This window comes from Stegodyphus dumicola, chromosome X2 (genome assembly GCF_044657685.1).
Source record: "Stegodyphus dumicola isolate Sdum_Otavi_A_Nest chromosome X2, ASM4465768v1".
Classification (NCBI taxonomy): Eukaryota; Metazoa; Arthropoda; class Arachnida; order Araneae; family Eresidae; genus Stegodyphus; species Stegodyphus dumicola.
In genome coordinates, this window is record NC_140781.1 from 77736187 (window position 1) to 77760156 (window position 23970).

The following is a 23970-nucleotide window of genomic DNA, read 5'->3' on the forward strand; positions in this document are numbered from 1 at the left end:
ATTATTAATAAATGGTTGAACTGATGTCCACTAACTTACTGTTTTACGTGCATAAGTACAACATTTTATATTAATGTTATTTATTCTAATAAAAAATATTGCAAAATTTAAAAAGAGAATTGGACTCCATTACCTGCACGTTCTTTTATGAATGAAGCTGATGAGCTCTGCTCTACTAATGCACCCACCAAGTTCCGATTTCCCGATGGTCCTGATGAAGGATGGACCTGTTCTGGTCTTGCACCTGCTGCACAAGAAAAACAAAATATGTATATTACATGCTACTAAAGATTTCAATTTGTATTTACTATACATATAGACATTTTTAAAAACAATATAGAACATAAATAGTATGAAAAAAAACATCCATAAACATAAATTCATAAAGAATCTAGAACACAAACACAGTTTTAAACAAAAACGTGAGCTCTACACCAAACTGCAATTCCACTGCCTACTTGAACACAAATTCTGATTAAAGATTAGGAATAAATACTTGATCTGATGTGCACAGACTTACTGTCTTAAGTGCACAAATAGGACATCCCATATTAATGTTATTTCTTCTAATAAATAAAGTATTGCAAAATTTAAGGAGATAATTTGTTTCCATTACCTGCACGTTCTTTTAAGAATGGAGTTGACGTGCTCTGCTCCCCTAATGCACACATTGAGTTCCGATTTCCGGATAGTCCTAATGAAGGACGGACCTGTTCTGGTCTTTCAACTGCTGCACAAGAAAGGCAAAATATGTATATAACATCTTACAAAACATTTGAATTTGCATTTACTATATATATATACACACTTTCAAAGACTATTCAAAACATAAATAGGGTGAAAATAAGACATCCATAAACATAAATCTATTAGGTATCTAGCACACAAAGACTGTTTTAAGCAAAAATGAGAGCTCTAAGCCAAAGTGCATTTCCACTGCATGCTTGTACACAAACTCTGATTAAAGATTAGTAATAAATGGTTGAACTGATGTGTACTAACTGTTTTAAATGCATAATTATGAAATTTCATATTAACGTTATATCTTCTAACAAATAAAGAAGTGCAAAATCTAAGAAGACAATTGGTCTCCATTACCTGAGTGAGCATTTAAGAATGGAGCTGATGAGCTTTGCCTCCCTAATGCAGCGACCGAGTTGAGACTTTGTGACGGTGCTGATGAAAGACAGAGATGTTGAGTTATTCCATCTGCTCCACAAGAAAGTGAAAATGTGAAAATTAGATCTTAGGGAAAATTTGAAATTGCATTTACTATATATGTATATCCACATTTGCAAAAATTATGCAAAACATAAATACTGTGAAAAATAAGACATATATACACATAAATCCATTAAGAATCTAGCACACAAACACTTTTAAGGAAGAATCGCAGCGCGAAGCCAAACTGCATTTCCACTGCATGCTTGTACACAAACTCTGGTTAAAGATTATTAATAAATGGTTGAACTGATGTCCACTAACTTACTGTTTTACGTGCATAAGTACAACATTTTATATTAATGTTATTTATTCTAATAAAAAAGTATTGCAAAATTTAAAAAGAGAATTGGACTCCATTACCTGCAAGTTCTCTTATGAATGAAGCTGATGAGCTCTGCTCTACTAATGCACCCACCAAGTTCCGATTTCCCGATGGTCCTGATGAAGGATGGACCTGTTCTGGTCTTGCACCTGCTGCACAAGAAAAACAAAATATGTATATTACATGCTACTAAACATTTCAATTTGTATTTACTATACATATAGACATTTTTAAAAACAATATAGAACATAAATAGTACGAAAAAAAACATCCATAAACATAAATTCATAAAGAATCTAGAACACAAACACAGTTTTAAACAAAAACGTGAGCTCTACACCAAACTGCAATTCCACTGCCTACTTGAACACAAATTCTGATTAAAGATTAGGAATAAATACTTGATCTGATGTGCACAGACTTACTGTCTTAATTGCACAAATAGAACATCCCATTATAATGTTATTTCTTCTAATAAATAAAGTATTGCAAAATTTAAGGAGACAATTTGTTTCCATTACCTGCACGTTCTTTTAAGAATGGAGTTGACGTGCTCTGCTCCCCTAATGCACACATTGAGTTCCGATTTCCGGATAGTCCTAATGAAGGACGGACCTGTTCTGGTCTGTCAACTGCTGCACAAGAAAGGCAAAATATGTATATAACATCTTACAAAACATTTGAATTTGCATTTACTATATATATATACACACTTTCAAAGACTATACAAAACATAAATAGGGTGAAAATAAGACATCCATAAACATAAATCTATTAGGTATCTAGCACACAAAGACTGTTTTAAGCAAAAATGAGAGCTCTAAGCCAAAGTGCATTTCCACTGCATGCTTGTACACAAACTCTGATTAAAGATTAGTAATAAATGGTTGAACTGATGTGTACTAACTGTTTTAAATGCATAATTATGAAATTTCATATTAACGTTATATCTTCTAACAAATAAAGAAGTGCAAAATCTAAGAAGACAATTGGTCTCCATTACCTGAGTGAGCATTTAAGAATGGAGCTGATGAGCTTTGCCTCCCTAATGCAGCGACCGAGTTGAGACTTTGTGACGGTGCTGATGAAAGACAGAGATGTTGAGTTATTCCATCTGCTCCACACGAAAGTGAAAATGTGAAAATTAGATCTTAGGGAAAATTTGAAATTGCATTTACTATATATGTATATCCACATTTGCAAAAATTATGCAAAACATAAATACTGTGAAAAATAAGACATATATACACATAAATCCATTAAGAATCTAGCACACAAACACTTTTAAGGAAGAATCGCAGCGCGAAGCCAAACTGCATTTCCACTGCATGCTTGTACGCAAACTCTGGTTAAAGATTATTAATAAATGGTTGAACTGATGTCCACTAACTTACTGTTTTACGTGCATAAGTACAACATTTTATATTAATGTTATTTATTCTAATAAAAAATATTGCAAAATTTAAAAAGAGAATTGGACTCCATTACCTGCACGTTCTTTTATGAATGAAGCTGATGAGCTCTGCTCTACTAATGCACCCACCAAGTTCCGATTTCCCGATGGTCCTGATGAAGGATGGACCTGTTCTGGTCTTGCACCTGCTGCACAAGAAAAACAAAATATGTATATTACATGCTACTAAACATTTCAATTTGTATTTACTATACATACAGACATTTTTAAAAACAATATAGAACATAAATAGTACGAAAAAAAACATCCATAAACATAAATTCATAAAGAATCTAGAACACAAACACAGTTTTAAACAAAAACGTGAGCTCTACACCAAACTGCAATTCCACTGCCTACTTGAACACAAATTCTGTTTAAAGATTAGGAATAAATACTTGATCTGATGTGCACAGACTTACTGTCTTAATTGCACAAATAGGACATCCCATATTAATGTTATTTCTTCTAATAAATAAAGTATTGCAAAATTTAAGGAGATAATTTGTTTCCATTACCTGCACGTTCTTTTAAGAATGGAGTTGACGTGCTCTGCTCCCCTAATAGACACATTGAGTTCCGATTTCCGGATAGTCCTAATGAAGGACGGACCTGTTCTGGTCTTTCAACTGCTGCACAAGAAAGGCAAAATATGTATATAACATCTTACAAAACATTTGAATTTGCATTTACTATATATATATACACACTTTCAAAGACTATTCAAAACATAAATAGGGTGAAAATAAGACATCCATAAACATAAATCTATTAGGTATCTAGCACACAAAGACTGTTTTAAGCAAAAATGAGAGCTCTAAGCCAAAGTGCATTTCCACTGCATGCTTGTACACAAACTCTGATTAAAGATTAGTAATAAATGGTTGAACTGATGTGTACTAACTGTTTTAAATGCATAATTATGAAATTTCATATTAACGTTATATCTTCTAACAAATAAAGAAGTGCAAAATCTAAGAAGACAATTGGTCTCCATTACCTGAGTGAGCATTTAAGAATGGAGCTGATGAGCTTTGCCTCCCTAATGCAGCCACCGAGTTGAGACTTTGTGACGGTGCTGATGAAAGACAGAGATGTTGAGTTATTCCATCTGCTCCACAAGAAAGTGAAAATGTGAAAATTAGATCTTAGGGAAAATTTGAAATTGCATTTACTATATATGTATATCCACATTTGCAAAAATTATGCAAAACATAAATACTGTGAAAAATAAGACATATATACACATAAATCCATTAAGAATCTAGCACACAAACACTTTTAAGGAAGAATCGCAGCGTGAAGCCAAACTGCATTTCCACTGCATGCTTGTACAAAAATTCTGATTAAAGATTGTTAATAAATGGTTGAACTTTCTGTTTTATATGCATAAGGATGACATTTTATATTAATATTTCTTCTAATAAAAAAAGTATTGCAAAATTTAAAAAGAGAATTGGACTCCATTACCTGCACGTTCTTTTAAGAATGGAGCTGATGAGCTCTGCCTCACTAATGGAGACACTGCATTCATATTTCTGAATGGTCCTGATGAAGAACAGTTCTGTTCACATCTTCCACCTGCTGCACAGAAAAGTCAAAATATGTATATTAGAACTTACGGAACATTTGAAATTACATTTACTATACATATATATATATATATATATATATATGGGAATACATCGAGCAGATGTAGAGCCAAGCTGTAGGAGAAAGGATCTTTGGACTTCCGAATGCTAAGACAGAGTGAACTGCGCAATCATTCGGGAAAAGGACGTTGGTAAGAGCGGAACGACGATGACGATATCCAAAGACGTGGTATATGTAAGACTGTTAATTCTCTTCACCTGTAAATATTGTCATCTATTTCGCTATTCATAGGTAATCACCTAGTAGTTTGTAGCAGCTATTCGTGTTTCCATTAAACATTCGAGTTATTCATAAGTCTGATTCATCAATTGAGCCCCTAGACAGCCATCTAGGAAGTAACTTTACAGACATCATATTCGTAGAGAGCAAGTACCGATTCTGCAAATTTGGGCACTCAGGCCGCGATGAGACTAGGAAGAATCATGATGAATATTACAAAAGAAAAGAAGTAAGTTTTGTTTCGATTATTTCCACATTGTTACTTCTAAGAATCATGTTCTACGATACTGTGAATTAAGATGACCACCTTAAATTCTCTTTCTAGAATTTCAAATTCCTTAAAGACTGGGCCTCCTAAGTCAATTAAACTTTTACATCAAATTGTGTTTGGAACTTTGGTTGATCGAAAAGTAGAGCGAGATTGCGTAACTTTTGTGATTTTCCATCTGATTTTAATATTGAAAAAACAAAACAAAAATTATTTAAAACTCTTACTGCAAATGATTTTATTTCTGTGTGTAATTTGTTACATCTTAATTATGATTCAAATCCTGATAAAAACTGTGATTTAATATTGAATAGTCTTTGTGATTTTAAGCTTCTAAAGTCCGAAAGTGATGAAGATGATGAGATATCTGAAAACGAAAGTGTTCATGATTCTGATAAAAATAATGATGTTAATTCTGCTCGGTCAGAATCATATACCATAAATAACTCAATGGATGAAAACATTATAATGCCTAGCAATATTTTCCTACATTTTCGTGATATCTTAAAGTGTTTCTGAATTTAATGGCACTCATACATATCCAGTTGAATCCTTCATTGGTGATTTAGAAGAATCTTTTAAATTATTTAAGTTATTGGAATTACAGAAAATTGTGTTTGCTAAAAAATTGCTTACTGGTTCTGCTAAAGTATTTATTAGGTCTTTGAAAGGTAAAATATCATAGGACAAATTAAAAGAAAATCTTTTATCTGAATTTGGTTCTAAAATAAACATTGCACAACTTCATAATTTATTACAGAAACGACACTTAAAAACCTGGTGAATCTCTTTCCGAATATTTAATTGCCATGCGTGATATAGCCAGTTGCGGTTCTGTTGATGATTCATCAATTCTTGATTATGTAATCAATGGGATACAATATCAGAGTAGTAACAAAATTGTTTTGTATGGGAGTAAAACTATTTCTGAATTTAAAGAGAAATTAAAAATCTATGAGAAAATTCGCGTTCCAGATATGAAAAATAAGGGTTATTCAAGTACTAACACACAAAATAAAACACGCACTATACCTAGTAAGGTTAAAGAGCCAAGATGTTATAATTGTGGAAGTTTAGGTCATATATCTAATGAAGCCTATAGGAAAATTTGACGGTGAATTCGAAATCGATGTTTGTTCATTTCCATCAAATATTAGCATTATCGCAGAAAGCGAAATGTTTTTACAAGCGATCATTGGTACTGATATTATAAGGCAAGGGGAATTAACTGTAAATGAAAAGGATTTGAAATTAGAAAATTGCAACCACAAAACCATTTGATGTGCATTTGTGATATTTATAATGACGAGGAAATTGATATATCATGTCAAAGACGGAGCACATCAAGATGAAATACTATACTTAGTAAGGAATTATAAGGCGAATAAAATCTGCCCTGAAGATTCGAATAGTGCTGACATATCAACTTCCGGTTTATTGCCCACTGCAATGTTTTCCCCTCGCAGAGCAGTGTGAAATTGATAAACAGATTTCGGAGTGGTTAGAGAAACAAATCATTAAACCAAGCTGTTCTGATTATGCAAGTAATATTGTGCTAAGTAGAAAAAAATGTGGCTCATTTAGACTTTGGTTAGATTTTCGGCGCCTGAATAAAAAAATAATTCGCGTCGCTTTCCTCTGCCATTAATTGATGATGTTATTGATAAATTACAAGCAGCAATAGTATTTACAACAGCAAATTTAAAGAACGGTTCATGTTGAATTGGATGACGAAAGTAGAAAATACACATTTTTCGTTACGCAAAATGGGCAGTATGAATTTTTGAAAGTCCCGTTTGGTCTTGCTAACAGCCCAAGTGTTTTCCAAAGATACATCTACGATATATTTCGTGATCTTTTAAAGGACAATATTGTTGTAATCTATATGGACGACATCATTATTTCTTCCGAAAATGAAGCTCAGGAAATTCAAAAATTGAAAAGCGTATTACAGACTGCATCGGAATATGGACTAGAACTAAACAGTAAGAAATGTCAATTTTTGACGAGCGAAATCGAACTTTTAGGACACAAAACTAAAGATGGGAAATTATATCCTTCTTCTTCTAAAACAAAAGCAGTAATTAACTTTCCAGAACCTAAGTGTGTAAAAGATGTTCAAAGTTATTTAGGTTTAAATGGTTACTTCAGAAAATTTATACCTAATTATTCATGAATTGCAAAACCGCTTAGCAATTTACTGAAGATTCTAAATTTAAATTCGAAACTAAAGAACTTTATGATTTTAACGAATTGAAACGCATCTTGACATCTGAACCTGTTAATTGCAAAACCACTTAGTGATTTACTGAAGAAAGATCCTAAATTTAAATTCAAAACTAAAGAACTTTATGCTTTTAACAAATTTAAAAGCATCTTGACATCTGAACCTGTTATGTGTATTTATAATCCGAAAGCAGAAACCGAAATACACACTTATGCTAGTGCTGATGGTTATGGTGCGGTTCTGTTACAGAAATCCTTAATTGATAATCAGATGCATCCGGTTTATTATAGGAGTAGAAAGACGACAGATATTGAATGTAAATATTCGAGCTATGAATTAGAGGTTAAAGCAGTCGTAGAACTCTTAAAAAATTCAGGGTGTACGTATTAGACATACCGTTTAAAATCATGACAGATTGTAATGCATTCAAACAAACTATGAGCAAGAAAGACATTTGTAATAAAATATCTAGATGGGCATTAACATTACAAGATTTTGATTACACAATCGAACACAGATCTGGCATGTGTATGAGACATGTGGATGCTCTTAGTTGAAATCCTGTATGTATGGTAATTCAAGACGGTATAACATTTAAGATAATTCGAGCTCAAGGAACTGATGAAAATATAAAATTTATAAAAGAAGTTTTGAAGTCTAAGCCATATGGAGATTATTCTTTACAAAATGACATGCTTTACAGAGTGGTGAATGAAAGTGATGCTGTGAACAATGAATTAGTGGAAGAAGAAGATCAAGAAGACATAATACACTCAGATTCGAAGCCAACGAGGAGAAATACCACTGCAGAAGGATATTCTGAAGAGAAGCATTTTCCCGAAAAAGAATCAATTGCTAAAGATGATGAATCAAATGTGAATTCTACTAGAACAAATTCAGTTAAATACCTTGCAATAGAGAAGCAAAAGAAGCCACTGGAGACGAAGAAACTACAGAGATCATCGAAAAAGAGGAGAAGATTGAAGAGCAGAAGTTGATCAGAAAACCTGATGGCAATGATGCTGATACGGAAAAGCAAAGATGGAGGGAAAGAAATTAAAGAAAGTGAGAAAAAAGAAGCGAAAAAGCAGATTCAGAAGATCCAGGAAGAAAACCAAAAGGCTTTGATAATGAAATACCAATTTTGATGATTCCTGATTATAGACTTTTTCCCAAGTTGACAAATTTCTCCCAATTTGACTAATGAACTATTTTAAGAACAATGAAGATGAGTCTAAGGATGAAATGTATAGAAAGAAGATGGCTTCAAGAAGACTTATTCAGAAGATGTATCCAGATGATTTTTAAAAAGACGTAAATACAAAGACGAATCCAGACAACATGAAAGGAAGACGTGTTTGGGAAATACATGCATTCAGATAGACTGTTAAAGATAAACGAACATTGCAAAAGAGATCAAGCTGTTATTTCTGAAGATGTTAAGATGATAAGGGAAGATGGCTAAAATAAACCATTTAAGACGACTTTTCCCTTAATACTAATTAAAAATAATTGGTTTTTTTTTAGTTTTATTTTTCAGATCCCTAGATGTAGATGGTGGTACTACGAGAATGCGAGGCCGCATTCTGTCAGAATAGGCGTCTGTCATAGACATTCTGTCAGAATTTGTAAAATAGGCATTCTGTCAGAAGAGACGTAAATACGAAGACAAATTCAGACAAATTGTTTCAGACAACATGAAAGGAAGACGTGTTTGGGAAATACATGCATTCAAATAGACTGTTAAAGATAAACGAATGTTGAAGAAGAGATCAAGCTGTTATTTCTGAAGATGTTAAGATGATAAGGGAAGATGGCTGAAATAAACCATTTAAGACGACTTTTCCCTAAATACTAACTAAGAATTTTTTTTTTTTTCAGATCCCTGGGATGTAGATGGTGGTACTACGAGAATGCGAGGCCGCATTCTGTCAGAATAGGCCGAGCAGTTATGGGAAAACGTCATCGGGTAGATGTAGAGCCAAGTAATAGGAGAAAGGAGCTTTGGACTCTCGAGTGCTAAGACAGAGTGAACTGCGCAATCATTCAGAAAAATGACGTTGGTAAGAGCAGAACGACGACGACAATATCCAAAGACGTGGTATATGTAAAAGACGGTTAATTCTCTTCAACCTGTAAATATTCTCATCTATTTCGCTATTCATATGTAATCATCTAGTAGTTTGTAGCAGCTATTCATGTTTCTATTAAACATTCGAGTTATTCATAAGTCCGATTCATCATTTCAAGCCCCTAGACAACCACTTCGGAAGTAAGTTTACAGACATCATATTCCTAGACAGTAAGTACCGATTCTACATATATATATATAGAGAGAGAGATAGATAGATATACATTTTCAAAAACTATAGAAAACATACAGCAGAAGTCCAGAAATCCGCAATGCTCGAGACCAGAGGTTGTGTGAATTTTAGGTTTTTGTGGATTTCAGGACAGAAAAGATAATATTCTGACTAAAAATGCAAAATAAATAAGGTGTATTAGATACATTTAATTAAATTATTATATACATTAATACAATAATTAATTATATGCATTAAATTATTATTACATATATAAACTGATTATATTATATTGTTCATTTACATTAGGCTCCGTGATTTTTAAAACAGCATGAATCTGCTTCCCCTTTTCTCTCAGGAGTAGTCCGGAAATAGATACTCCATCACTCCACTGCTGCCAGAACCACTCCTACAAGACAGCATCGAGGTTGGCCGATTTCGCCACATTTAAAGATTTCCGATTTTAGATTCCGGTGTTAGAATCACTGTTACTGTAAAATATCAACAGCTTTTCTTTATTGTTCCGTATATCATACACACTCCGTGTAGCAATTCCATACGATTCTGCTATAAATCGAGCAGTAGCACCTGCCTCCATTTTTAGCAGAATTTCCACTTTTTCATTACTGTAGAAGCAACGTGTTTACGCTTTTTAAAGTTGCAAGCAGTAAAATCACAAGTGCGTTTCTTATCTGTCATTGTATTGAAAAGCGCTGAAATTTGAAATACTCTTATTTTCTCCACAAAATATCTGGATAAAAAAAAATAATAATAATTTTTTTATTCTCTTGTGAAATAACAAAGCTCAGAAAGTACAACAAGGTGAAGCATGAACTTGAAAGAAGAGTTAACTGTCTGCTTTTTTACCTTGGTGCAGAATGGAGAGAAAAAAACTTTTATCATGATGTCAATAATTTGGTGTTTCTGTTATGACTCATTATTATTTGGTTATTATGACATCATTATCCAGTAAGTATTTTTTCTTCAATAATTTGTACTCCATGTTGCAGTTTCAAGATCCTATAACCTAAATGTTTATATTTTGAGGGGCAACATGGATTTCAGGAGTTGGCAGATTTCTGGTATTTGACTGCAGTATGAAAAACAAGACACGTATAGAAATAAATCCATTGAGAATCTAGCACACAAACACAGTTTTAAGCAAAAATGAGATTTCTAAGCCTAACTGCATTTACACTGCATGCTCGCGCACAAACTCTGATTAAAGATTAGTAAAAAATGGTTGAACTCATGTTTACTGACTTATTGTTTTAAATGCATAATTATATTTCCTATTAATGTTATTTCTTCTAATAAATAAAGTATTGCAGAATCTAAAAAGACAACTGGTCTCCATCACCTTCATATTCTTTTAAGAATGGAGCTGATGAACTCTGCCTCAGTAATGGAGCCACTGCATTCAGATTTCCGGATGGTTCTGATGAAGGACAGGTCTGTTCACGTGTTCCACCTGTTGCACAGGAAAGTCAAAATATGTACAGTAGATCTTAAGGAACATTTGAAATTGCATTTACTATATATACAGTCAAAAGTCTTTAATCCGGACTCATTGGGACTTCGGCAATTCCAGATTAGAGATCAGTTTAAATCTGGTAAGATGGCATGCAGAAATTATAAAATTAAAAATATGAAACCATAATTTATGAAATAAAGAGCAATTATGATCTAAAGAGCAAAATTTACAAAAAAAAAGGCTTAATATTTATTTTTTTACTTTATTAAACATTTCTTTCAATGCACGCATGCGTAAAGCATACATTACGCATAGTCGAAATTAGAAAATTGCAACCAGAAAACTATTTGATTTGTATTCGTGATATTTATAATGATGAGCACTTTGATTTAAATCATATCAAAGATGGAGTACATTGAGATGAAATACCACATTTAGTAAGGAATTATAGGCCGAATAAAATAAAAACATCTGCCCTGAAGATAAGGATAGTGCTGACAGATCAACTTCCAGTTAATTGCACGCCGCGACGTCCCCCCCCCCACGCAGAGCAGCGTGAAATTGATAAACAGATTTGAGAATGGTTAGAGAAACAAAGGAGCCCTTTTCCATTTTTTGCAGCAATTCCACTTTTGTCTGATGGACATCGAAACATGCTTTCCCTTTGTAGATCCTTTTGCAGCTCCAGCATCAGAAATTCTATTTGACATAATCGCCAACTTACTTTTATAAAATTGCTCTAACAGTCTGCAAAAAATAATAAGCCGGATCTAATTCGAAGATTAAGGAACAACGCAATCTGCAACATTAACTGAAATAGATAATTAGATAATTTTAGCTTAGCTTATACCGTCTGTTATACATTAAACGCGTATGCGTAAACCTATTATGCGCATGCGTACACGCATATGCGCGCGCATGCGTAAATGTATTACGTGCATGCATCAATGCATTATCCATTAACGCGTGCGCAAAAAATTTGCAGCTTTGAGGTTCCAGATTATGGGTGTCCGGTTTAACGACTTTTGACTGTATATACACATTCGCAAAATCTATAGAAAACATAAATAGTATGAAAAACAAGACATGTATAGACATAAATCCATTAAGAATCGAGCACACAAACACAGTTTAAAGAGAAAATAAGATCTCTAAGCCAAACTGCATTTCCACTGCATGCTCATATACAAACTCTGATTAAAGATTAATAAAAAAATTAAAAAAATATTGTTGAACTCATGTGTACTGACTTACTGTTTTAAATGCATAATTATGATATTTCATATTAATGTTATTTCTTCTAATAAATAAAGTATTGCAAAATTGAAGGAGACCACTGGTCTCCACTTAACTGCATGTTCTTTTAAGAACGGAGCTGATGAGCTCTGGCTCACTAATGCAGGCACTGAGTTCAGAGTTCCGGATGGTCCTGATGAAGGACAGAGCTGTCCACATCTTCCACCTGCTGCACAAGAATTTCAAAATATATTAGATGTTGAGGAACATTTGAATTTGCATTTACTATATATATATGAAATATATAATCTCATACATTATTTGTGTTGTGCAGCTGAGGCAACAGGAACGAGACAAATTTTGGAATAATATAAAATCATACGTTTATTTTAGCATCCATAACACAAGCTTTCCAGCTGTACCTTGAGAAGCCTTATTTATAGATATGTGTGCATCATGGTGCTCATCCAATCAGCGATATTAATTGAAATCACGAGGTGATGCTATCCTCTCATCAGGAGTGTTCTTAAGGATGACAGATTTGAGTTTGGTGATTTGGCTGGTGCCAACAGGTTATAATTTATAATAAAAAAAGGATTTTGCCAAAATTTAGGAACAGGGATGCAATATAGGTAAAGAATCACCAAGATGTTATTAAGGAATATGATTAGAATTTAGTTTACTCAACTGATAGGACTAATTCTATTATGATTAGAATTTAGTTTACTCAACTGATAGGACTAATTCTATTATGATTAGAATTTAGTTTACTCAACTGATTTACAAATATCATTACAGACTATTCCCCCCCCCATCTGAAAAGGCTTGGAGTCGCGGCTGTCGACCCAAGACAGTCCAGATAGTGAGAGCAGAAAATTTAGTTATTAGGAAATTAAGTGAGTAGGAAAACTGATTGGATTTACTTCAAGGCACAGAAAATTTTTACATAAAATATGACATAAAATATTTGAAAATATAATTAATATAGTATATAAAATATAATAAATGATTAATGAAATTATTATATAGTAACTAAGTGAAGAAAAAATATAAAGCACTGATAACATATTGCTGGTTACCTACGCGGCAATAGGAGATAGTAACATAACTAAAATTGTAAGTTTATATCTTACGGCATGCCACTCGCAGTTTGTGTACGAGTTCGTACAATCATTAGAGTTGTCATTCAGGCTCATCTTCTGTCTTTTATTGCTCCTTGGAGATCTCCGGAACATTTAAGTAGCACTAGAAATATTGCTTGACATTGCACTGGAATCATTTGGAGTTTTTATGTCAGGATACTAGAGCTCTTACACTCTTGTTGAAAATACACATTTCGCTATATTTTTTAACATTTTGTCACTCGCTTTTTATCTTATGATAACAAAACATAATCTAATGATAACAAAACAAAATTTAACTTACAACGTCGATACCAGTTTTTTGTACACGATGCTGCAGAAACATAAAATGAAACTCAGAAGTTTCAACAACTGAAATTTAACTTTTTTAACTGTTGCTACAATTTACAACACAAACATATGAAAACATGAGCTCAAGAAAATTTGAGGGTATAGTACTCTACTTGTAGTATAGCCTCAATTGAGTGTTTACCACACGGGAAAGCGCATTCAATCTGAAACTGAAGTTTGAAGGAGCCTTAGTAAAGAAAAAGGGGCAGACAAGCTTCTCAGACACTGAGAGATAAGTCAACTATTAAGGGGAACGACAGGATAAAAACTAAAAGAAGGGTTATGGATAATTTATTGATTTATAAATTTTGATTTATTCATGATGTAATTTAAAGTTCTCTGGTGGATAATAGAACTTTAATTTTGATGCATGTACAATCTCGGCTTCTTCGTGTGAAAATTTTCCCTGTCGATTTCATATTTAACTTCAGATAATTTATTCACAATTTGATAAGAGCCTGAATAGAGTGAGGTGACCATTTTCTAGTATTTGGGTATTCAAATTCCTTGTAAAAGACTGTCTCCAGGTTGAAATTTAGATTCTACAAATCTGGTGTCATATCTAGTTTTATTCTTTCGGTGCTATTCGATAGTTCTTTTCCTTGCTAAAGCCCTTGCTTCATTTAAGGAAGGGTATGTGTTTTGATCAATTGCAGATTCAAAAGAAAGGTTACTAAATAGTAAGTATGCTGGGGTGAACTTAGGTACCGTATGACGGGAGTTGTTATATTCGATAACAACTTGCTTTAGCATTTTAATCTATGGAACTTTTATAGAAGAAGAATTTACTTTACATTTTAGTTGACTTACTATTGACTGATTTACTCTTTCTACTTTACCATTTGTCTGGGGATGATGAGATGAAGTTAAAAGTTGTTTAACATTATGCTTTTTAAGAAATTTTTTAATCTAGAGGAAGTGAAGACTGCATTCCTGTCACTCAGAATTTTTTCTGGGACTTGTATTTGAAATATTTGTTTTAGACAATTGGCATAGGTTTCTGAAGTTACATGTTTAGAGGGAAAAGTCCAGACATATCTTGTTGCATGGTCAATAATTATATGTAAATATATTTTGTAGAATTATAGTAATTAAATCCTTCCACAATGTCAATAGAGAGACATTCGAAAGGTTTGTCAGTTGGGGGTACATCTTTCTTTTTATTAAGTTGACAAGTATGATAATGTTTCCAATATCTTTGCTAATATGAGGCCAATAATATTGAGAGGTGATTAAGTTAAGCATAATTTGAACTCCCGGATGACCAAAATTTTCATGGGTTTTACTCAACAATTTTAATCTTAGAGATTTAGGTACTACAATTTTATAAAAATTGTTTTTCTTAATTATCATCATATCATTTATTTCTTGGTAATTTTTTCCCGCAGACATTATCAGTTTTTGCTGTTGGATCATTTCATTTCTATCAAGTAAATGTACACAATGTTGGAGGTACTGTGAAACAGGATGTCTAGAAAGCATGTCAATTTCAATATTTGTAGAGCCCTTTTGATATTTTACTTCATAATTGAACATACTCAGTTTGAGTGACCAAAGGAAGTCTTTAAATTTTTAACATTTTTGAGACAAATCAGGGCCACATGGTCAGTATGTGCAACAAATTGTTGTCCATGAAGATAGTAATAGAATTTAACTAGGGCATCTACTATGGCCAAACATTCTAACTCAGTAATCGTATAATTTTTCTGATAATTTCTTAAAGTTCAGGAATGATATGATACAGGGTGAAGGACATCATTTTCCTCTGGTTGTTTCAAAACAACTCCTACAGCAGTTTGAGAAGCGTTAACAAAAATATGACATGGCCTACTAGCATCATACAATTGTAAAACAGGTTTGGAAATCAGTATTCTTTTCAATGCGTCACAAGCTTTTTGACGTTGGTCATCCCATTCCCACTTGACATCATTTTTCAACAGTCTATTTAATGGAGCTCTAATAGTTGCATAATTTGGAATGAATCTATGATAGACATTCACACTTCCCAAAACTCTTTGTAACTCTTTGGTGTTACTGGGGTTTATAAGTTTCTTAATAACTTCTATATTATGGTTATCGGGAATTATTCTACCATTTTTTATTTCATAGCCAAGAAATGTGATCTGATCTCTGGCGAACACACACTTGTTTCGATTCAATTTAATATGCTCCTCTTTAAACACCTCAAATAAAATTTTTAAATGTTCTAAATGTTCCTTCTCAGAGGAAGAGTAAATGATTATATCATCAAAGTAACTGCAAGCGAAATTGATTTTATTTTTTGTTAATATTCGTGTTATTGTTCTGTTAAAATTGCAGGAGCATTTTTGAAACCAAAATGGAGTCTTAACCACTCGAATAAGCCAAAATTCTTGCAAACAAGCTAATTTCTCAGTATCTGCAGGGTGAATAGGGATATGCTAGAAAAAAGATCTCAAATCAATTGTAGAAAATACTTTTGCTTTACTTAATTTGTCTAACAAAGTGTTGATGCAAGGAAGGGTATTTGCATCTGTTTTAGCTAGGGAATTCAATTTTCGATAATCTATACATAATCTAGTTTTCTTACCTTCCTCACGTTTAAGTACTAAAGTCACAAGTGACAAATATGGGCTACAACTTTAATTATACCTGCTTGTAATAATTGATCAATGTGGGTCTTAATTTCCTCTTCTTCCATAGGGGATGTTCTAAAAGGTCTTAATGATACAGGCAAATCAGAAGCTAAATTAATTCGTTGAGGTTCAATATTAATTTTTCCTACATCATACTTATTTTTAGAAAACACAGACGAATAATCATTAACAATTTTTTTAAGTTATACTCTTTTTTTATCGACATTATTAGAAACAGCATTTTTCACATAAATGTTAGACTGAGAAACTGATTCCTTTGGATTTGTAGTCAGAGATTTAGAGGTTGGAAAATTTCTTACATTATCATCATTATTAACACATGGATAAACATTTGTTGTACCATCTTGCAGTTGGAGGTGTAAAGATATGGTCAGCTGTCAACATGCCAGTCATCATTAAGTACAATAGAACTCTGTTTAATTTTAAAATTAGTACAATATTCAACTTAAATAATTTGCATTCATTAAGTCCTAAAATTACATAATTCAAATTATTATCAAGAACAAACAAGGTAATTTGGTTACTTAATTTGTCCAATTTTCATCTGTATGCAACATATTTTGTTGAAGATTATTTGCCCCTTAGTTTGGGTTACTGAAAATGATCTAACACATTGTACTTTTAAATGTAATTGTCTAGCTGTTTTGGAAGAAATTATTGATATGGTGGCAGCACTGTCTACAACACACTATAGAGGTTTCTTGTTGGTTCAATGTGGAAAGAAGTTGAAATAGTTGACAGAAAGCCTTGTCATAGTCACACACAAGGCTCAGCTGAAATAACCAATCAGAACATAAAGAAAATAATAATTGCATGGATGAACCATAAAAATACAAAAAAAAAAAAAAAAAGGGCAGATAGTTTGCCCTTTGCCTTTTTGCAAAGTACACAACATAGTGCAAAAAACAGACTGCAGCCTTATAAAGCAATGTTTGGTGCTAAGCCGAAAAAGGGCACAGAATCACAACATCTGTGCCTGGCTATATCACAAATATTCTAGCCAAGAAATTGCTAAAACTTTTGAAGAAAAAATCTGAACAGTAATCAGACCAGAGAACATATTCCATAGGAAATATTGAATAGGAGTTGCAACGTACCACATCTTCATATCAACCCTGAATGAATAATACATGTTTATTTCGATAAAATGAGTCGCCACTAAACAAACTTCTACTAAAGGCCAAAAAAAAAAAAAAAAAAAAAAATTACAAACCTTAAAAGAAAATCCTCCAGCTCAGACTGGTGATACAGTACAAATAAATGTCCTTGATGTTGACACCGTCAAACAGATGCCTAAATACCTCAATCACCTGTGGTTCTACGGAAGCACTGGCCTAGCTACTACCTGTACCTTTCATTTCTATCCATAAGACACTCTGTTTATAATGCCAAAGCATGCCTGATAAAATGTCGAAATAAAAAATTTCAAGTTATTTTTGGTTACCAAATGTTTGAAGTAAGACTGTATGTCAGGCTGCCGAAAATCCAGCACTTCTTTTTCTATTGTGTAGTTCATCACAAGTAATTTTAATATCCCACAAAAACTGTTTTAAACATCCTATGTAATAAGTCATAAATTTTGGCTATCATTTCATAAAAGAAGAAAGCTGAAACATAACCTTTGTTCCTAATCTTTTTTAAAGGTGAACATTGATAAAAGTGAGATTGCACAAAGTGAAGAATAACTGCTATGGAAAACTGGCTAAGCTAATGGAAGCTAAGCGAAACTGGCTAAGATAAGCTAAAGCTAAGCAAAACTCGCTCATATTTACATGGCAAATAAGGAAAACAACAAAAGAGTCAATGAAACCAGTCTACTTGCCAGGCTTTAAACCTGGCTTACATCACCACTGTCGTTTAATCCAGTGAGCCACGGAGATACTGAGAAGCACTATAATTACTGCGTATGCAACAAATAATTCTGTGCAAACAAAACTGCCTTATTAAGAAGCACTACATGATACTGAAAATTCAAAAATTAAAATATCTCCACAAAATTTGTTTGCATGTTGAACAATCAGAAAGCACGACAATGGGTCTCAGTTTGAACACTGACATTTAATTTTTTAAATTTTCGTTTGATATTTATTTACACAAAATACATTATATTTATAGAGAAGCAAAGTTACATATTGTATATATATAGAGAGAAGTATATATAGACCGAAGCAAAGTTACACAAATGAAAACATTATAAGAACACAAAAATGTTAAAACTTATATGCAATATATTTCTGCAGTGTTATCCACATTTCAACCTTTACAATAAAAGATTCAAATTATTGTGAAAAATGTATTGAGGCACAACATAAAACACAGGAGTTATATATTTCAAATGACCAATTAATAATTTTTACATCTTTAGCAGAGTGCGAGTTATTTTCGAGACATTATTTTGGAAGTTTTTAAGACATAACAACGTAAACAAATAAAAGAAGTTTAGATGGAAAAGCAATTTACAATTCAAGCATTTTTCACCATATGCCTGTGGTTTACTTTATTCCTTTTCATATATATTTCCCTTAGATAACTCCTTCCCTCTCTATAGGGCAGCTTCATAATTCGGAAAGCTTTCCAGCTCAAAATAATGTCTCTTCAAGGAAGTTAAAATATCCATATTAGATCTTACAGATCATGTCAAATTACTTTTACTATACATATGTTTACATTTTTGAAAACTATAGAAAAACTTGTAACTACATAAATAATGTGAAAAAATAAAATCTCTAACCATAAATGCATTAATAATCTAGCATACAAGAGCACACAAACACAGTTTCAAAGGAAAATGAGACATCTATGCCACACTGCATGCTTGCACAGAAAATCTGATTAAACATAAGTAATAAATGTCCTTGCACAGAAAATCTGATTAAACATAAGTAATAAATGTCCTTGCACAGAAAATCTGATTAAACATAAGTAATAAATGTCCTTTTAAATGCACCTCTTAAGACATTTTACATTAATGTTATTTCTTCTAGTAAATTATCATAAAATGTGAGGTGACATTTGGTCTACATTACCTGGATACTGATTTAGAGATGGAGCTGATGAGCTGTGGCTCACTAATGCAACCCATGAATTCGGATTTTCTGAAGGTTCTGTTGAAGAACAGGGCTCATGAGGTCTCTGACAATTATCACATCTAAATTTTTTGCCCCATATCTTCAGGCCTGATGGTAAATGTTTTTGACAATACGAAACTGGACAATTTGAACAAAAGTAGTATGCTACCGAACAGCAAATACTGCAAATATGCAAAGGACACATCCAATCTCCTATAAAAAAAATGAATACTTTATTAAAACAATAAAATAACAGTATTTCAGACTAGCACTTTTAAACCTGCTTTTGATTTGCAACTCATTTATAGAAAATATAAATAAAAATTTTGCATAATAATTTAAAGAAAGTTCATCCCATCATAAATTCTCAAAATAAATAAAATGAAATTTAAAAACATCTGAAACCATCCAGCTTATATATTACACCAAAGGGGCGTTTTTTAGTCTTTTGTGTTACCTTTATTTATTAAATATCATGTTCTTTGCATTTAAGCCACATAAAGTTCAATTCAATGGCAATATTACAAAATATTTAAAAACAGCAAATCTTTAGAATTTCCAAGAGAGAGTCTCACCATGCTGGAGAGATACCCCTCTTTTTTTGTGTGTGTTTAGTGTTGCCTTTGCTTGCTTTGAAATCATCGACTCTGACGGTTAATAAAACTAATTCGAAATTTAAAATTTAGGCTTCGAGGTGTACATGTTTGGGTGGACAATTACATTACTCAAAATTTGATGTCTAGGTGTCATTTTTTCACAGTGTGAAAAACATGCATTCATGTAGATTCTTAATTATTTAATTTCTTTAAACATAATACACGGCAATAATATTTATTGGCAACAATTAAAAAAGTGATACAGAATGCATAGCAAACTGACACAAAATACCATTTCGAGACGAATAGCCTCCCTGAGCTAAATGCTCCTTTGGGCTAATCAGTCATGGAAGTACCCTCCTTTGTTAGTGTATCAGTTATATTATTATATTTTAGATTTGCATGATGTGGTTTCCATTGTAGATGGAGGACAGAAGAATGGGTCAAGGTCTTGATTTTTTTTCAATAAATTTAATTCCTCTCAGGTCTCTAATATATCTCTGATTATCTAGGTAATGATACGTGTTTAATGTTTACGCTAAACCTTTGACCTATCTTGAACTATGCTTGAGAAGGGCTTTAACTAACAATTAGACAGCTATCAACATATGGTATCATAATGCAAGTCCTGGTACTATTATTGGTTTCGAAGGTGACAGGAAGGACCAACGCCTCTGGCCTGGTTGACTTCAGGATATTAAAGGACACTCATATATTCAAGTGTTACTAAAACATTTCCAATTTATGCCAAATGTAAAAGCCATGAAGTTACTGCTCAACAACTACTTAGTTGTGCTGCCTTGGGGCATTACAATATGCTGAAGAGTACTAATTTTGTGTCAGAAACTGCAAATGAACTTATGCATTTGATCTGATTCAAATCAGAGGGATTCGTTAAGAAGATAGCTGCCCAGATAGCCAACAAAAAATATGTTCAACAGAAAGAATGTTAAGATAAGCAGCAATCACTTCAACAAAACTGATTATAAGGATGATATAAATGCTGGGATTTCCACCAAAAAGGTTCTGAAGTCAACTGGTATCCAAAGATACTATGCGAGCATTCAATTATATTTTATAAATTTATACCAAAATATTAATGGAAGAAGTCCAGAAAGTTATTTCATCTCATTTTTAATTATCTTATGATGACTAATTTTTATAAACTCAAATTTTAACAACAAAACTTATCTCAAATTAGCTGCAAAAATAGCTGTAAAGTATTTATGGATTCTTATGTGGCTATAGTAGTAATAATGAACAAGGAAAACAAATTTAAATTATTCCTGTCTTTGCCATAATCTTTAGCTGTGTCACACAGCATCTTAACCATCTGGCAGCTCATCATGCGATTTCCACGGGCAACTCAAATTTAGCAAAATCTGCCCATCCTGCGATTTCCGCGGGCATGCATTTTTCTTCCTTTATTGAGGAGCGCATCCAGTTTTTTCCCCATTTAACTACTGAAATAAATTATATACAGTATCAGAAGTTTAGTTAACATTTTGGCCAACAGATATTGTCAGTTGTGCACTAAATTGTGGCGTTTGAAGGCACGTGGTATTACCGTCCAAATTCCACTTTTTGCCGCTTTTTTCTTACAGAAATGGCTGCTAGAAAACATTCAGCGATTATCTTCAATATTTAATTAAATTGTTGAATTATTAATTAGTCATTGATTAGATTAATAATTAGATTGATTATTAATTAGATTTATTGAATCTGGTGCAAAGACTGTGAAGTTGGACTATGCCTTGAACCCTGTTTTGAACTCTATCATACTTAACTGCATTTCTAAGGTATTTTTCCCTCAGTGCTTTATATAAAAAAATACACTGGTGTGCAAAAATTAAGGACGAAATTAAAAAATTAGCTTATCAGCGAAACGAAGAGGAAACTCAGACTGAAAGATGAATCAGGAGATTAACTAGGGTCAGGTACGGTAGCATATGCGCATTTTTGCAGCTAGACATAATGGGGGAGTGTCGGAGGAATATAAAGATTGCTGGAGGTGTGAGCCCAGCATTTCTGGAAAGCTATTGCATGGCGTATATCAGTTTAAACGATGTCGAGTTGATGCCTCAGTGTGAAATGTTGAACAATCAATCTGTTAGATGACATCTGGATGATTTTACCCGAGGTCGAATTATTGGAAAGACTGATGCATGTCGAAAGGTAACAAGTGTGGCTAAGAAGTTCGGGATTGCACACAGCAATCTTTCACGACTTTGGAGAGCATTTCAGACTACTGGAACAGCTATCCGACAGATCAGCAGTGGTTGCTCACGAGCAACCACGGCAGCACATGACTGGTTTATTTCCCTACAGGCAAAGAGGAACAGGTGGCAGTCGGAGGGAGAAATTTCAAGACACATGGAACAGGCGATTGAACAACCGATATCGTGTTTTACCATGGCCAGGAACCTGCACAATGGTTGTCTGTTTGCATGACGACCTGTATGGCGTATGCCATTAATGCCTATATCGGAATAGGCATTTTCTGTGGTGCAGGTAACACCATAATTGGACAGATAATCAGTGGGATCGAGTACTCTTAGCAGATGTGAGCAGATTTAGTCTGAGTAGCGATTCTAGATGCACACACATCTGGAGAGAGCAGGGATCTCGCAATAACCCCTCTAACATCATCAAATAGGACTGGTTCGGAGGTCGTGGATTTCTCGTTTGGGGAGGCATAATGCTTGCTAGCCGTACTGACCTTCACATCTTCTAAGAAGGTCAGCAAGGTCTCCAGACCTAAAGCCCATCCAGCATGTATAGGGCTTTATATGGAGACACGTGGCAGAACGTAACTTATCACCAGTAACGATTCCGGATTTGCGATTGGTGCTACGAGTGGAATAGGCAACAGTGCCACAACAACTCATTGACAACCTCATACTCAGCATGAACAAATGATGCTAAACCTGCCCAGCAGTCAGGGGAGATCATATTCCGTAATAAATTCTTAATGTTTCTTACTGGACACCTGTCACATGGATGTTTCGGCCTTCAGTCACATTGCGCTCCATGCAACTTTTTCAATAAAGTTCCATTTTATTCTTTTGATTTCCTTTTTGGGACGGTTTTGCTTACATTACCCATGTTCTTACGTCTTGTGGTATTATTTGTGTTGATTTGGAAAGCTTTTGCACAATGTTATATTGAAAAAACCACCTCGTCCTTAATTTTTGCACACCAGTGTATTTTCTAGAAAGCAAAAATGCATTTTTCAATTCTCTAATATACACAGATTTAAAAGATTAAAAATAAATAAATAAATAAATAAACACAATTTTTGAAGCGATTTCAGTCCACAAATTGAGCAGTCAGAGGGTTAACATTGGTCCTATAGTTACACCAAACAATGAGGCCCATTATCAATGAAAATGATACTGTTTTATGATTACTGCATGCATGTTGTTTCCACAAACAACCAAAAACCTTTCTGCTAAATGAAGCATACAAATTGTGTCAGCTGCTGGACTAAGGGCAGGAAAAAGGAAAGACACTATTAATAAATTACACAATGAATTTTCAAAACTCTTATTCACCTTCTGGTATGGTCTCCATACCAATACAGCGAATGTGGTAAGCTCTGATACATCCTTTTTTATCGCATAAAAGAAGAGATCCGGGATTTTTACAAATGAAACAATGATTATCTTCCCCATCGTCCGTTTCAGTCTTTCGTTTTGACTTCCTTCTAATAGGGGCTTTATTCATCACATGCTCTTTATTTTCTAATGATTTTGAAATTTTGAAGATCTGAAAATGAATTATAAATTTACAAACACATAAAACATAAGTCATTCTAAC

The 23970-nt window shown here is 33.2% G+C and overlaps 1 protein-coding gene across 2 annotated transcripts in view; it reads right to left on the bottom strand.

Annotated features, from left to right (window-relative positions):
* Nucleotides 1-12408: 12408 nt before the first annotated feature.
* LOC118184476 (histone-lysine N-methyltransferase NSD3-like) overlaps nt 12409-23970 on the bottom strand; it is a 339671-nt gene continuing 328109 nt past the window's right edge. For both annotated transcript variants that reach the window (XM_085809719.1, XM_085809718.1), the window contains exons 21-23: nt 23706-23919; nt 19514-19768; nt 12409-12608 (exon numbers count right to left, since the gene is read on the bottom strand). In XM_085809719.1, coding sequence (XP_085665845.1) covers nt 12424-12608; nt 19514-19768; nt 23706-23919 — 654 coding nt within the window. In that variant the 3' untranslated portion in view covers nt 12409-12423. The remainder of the gene's footprint in view (nt 12609-19513; nt 19769-23705; nt 23920-23970) is intronic.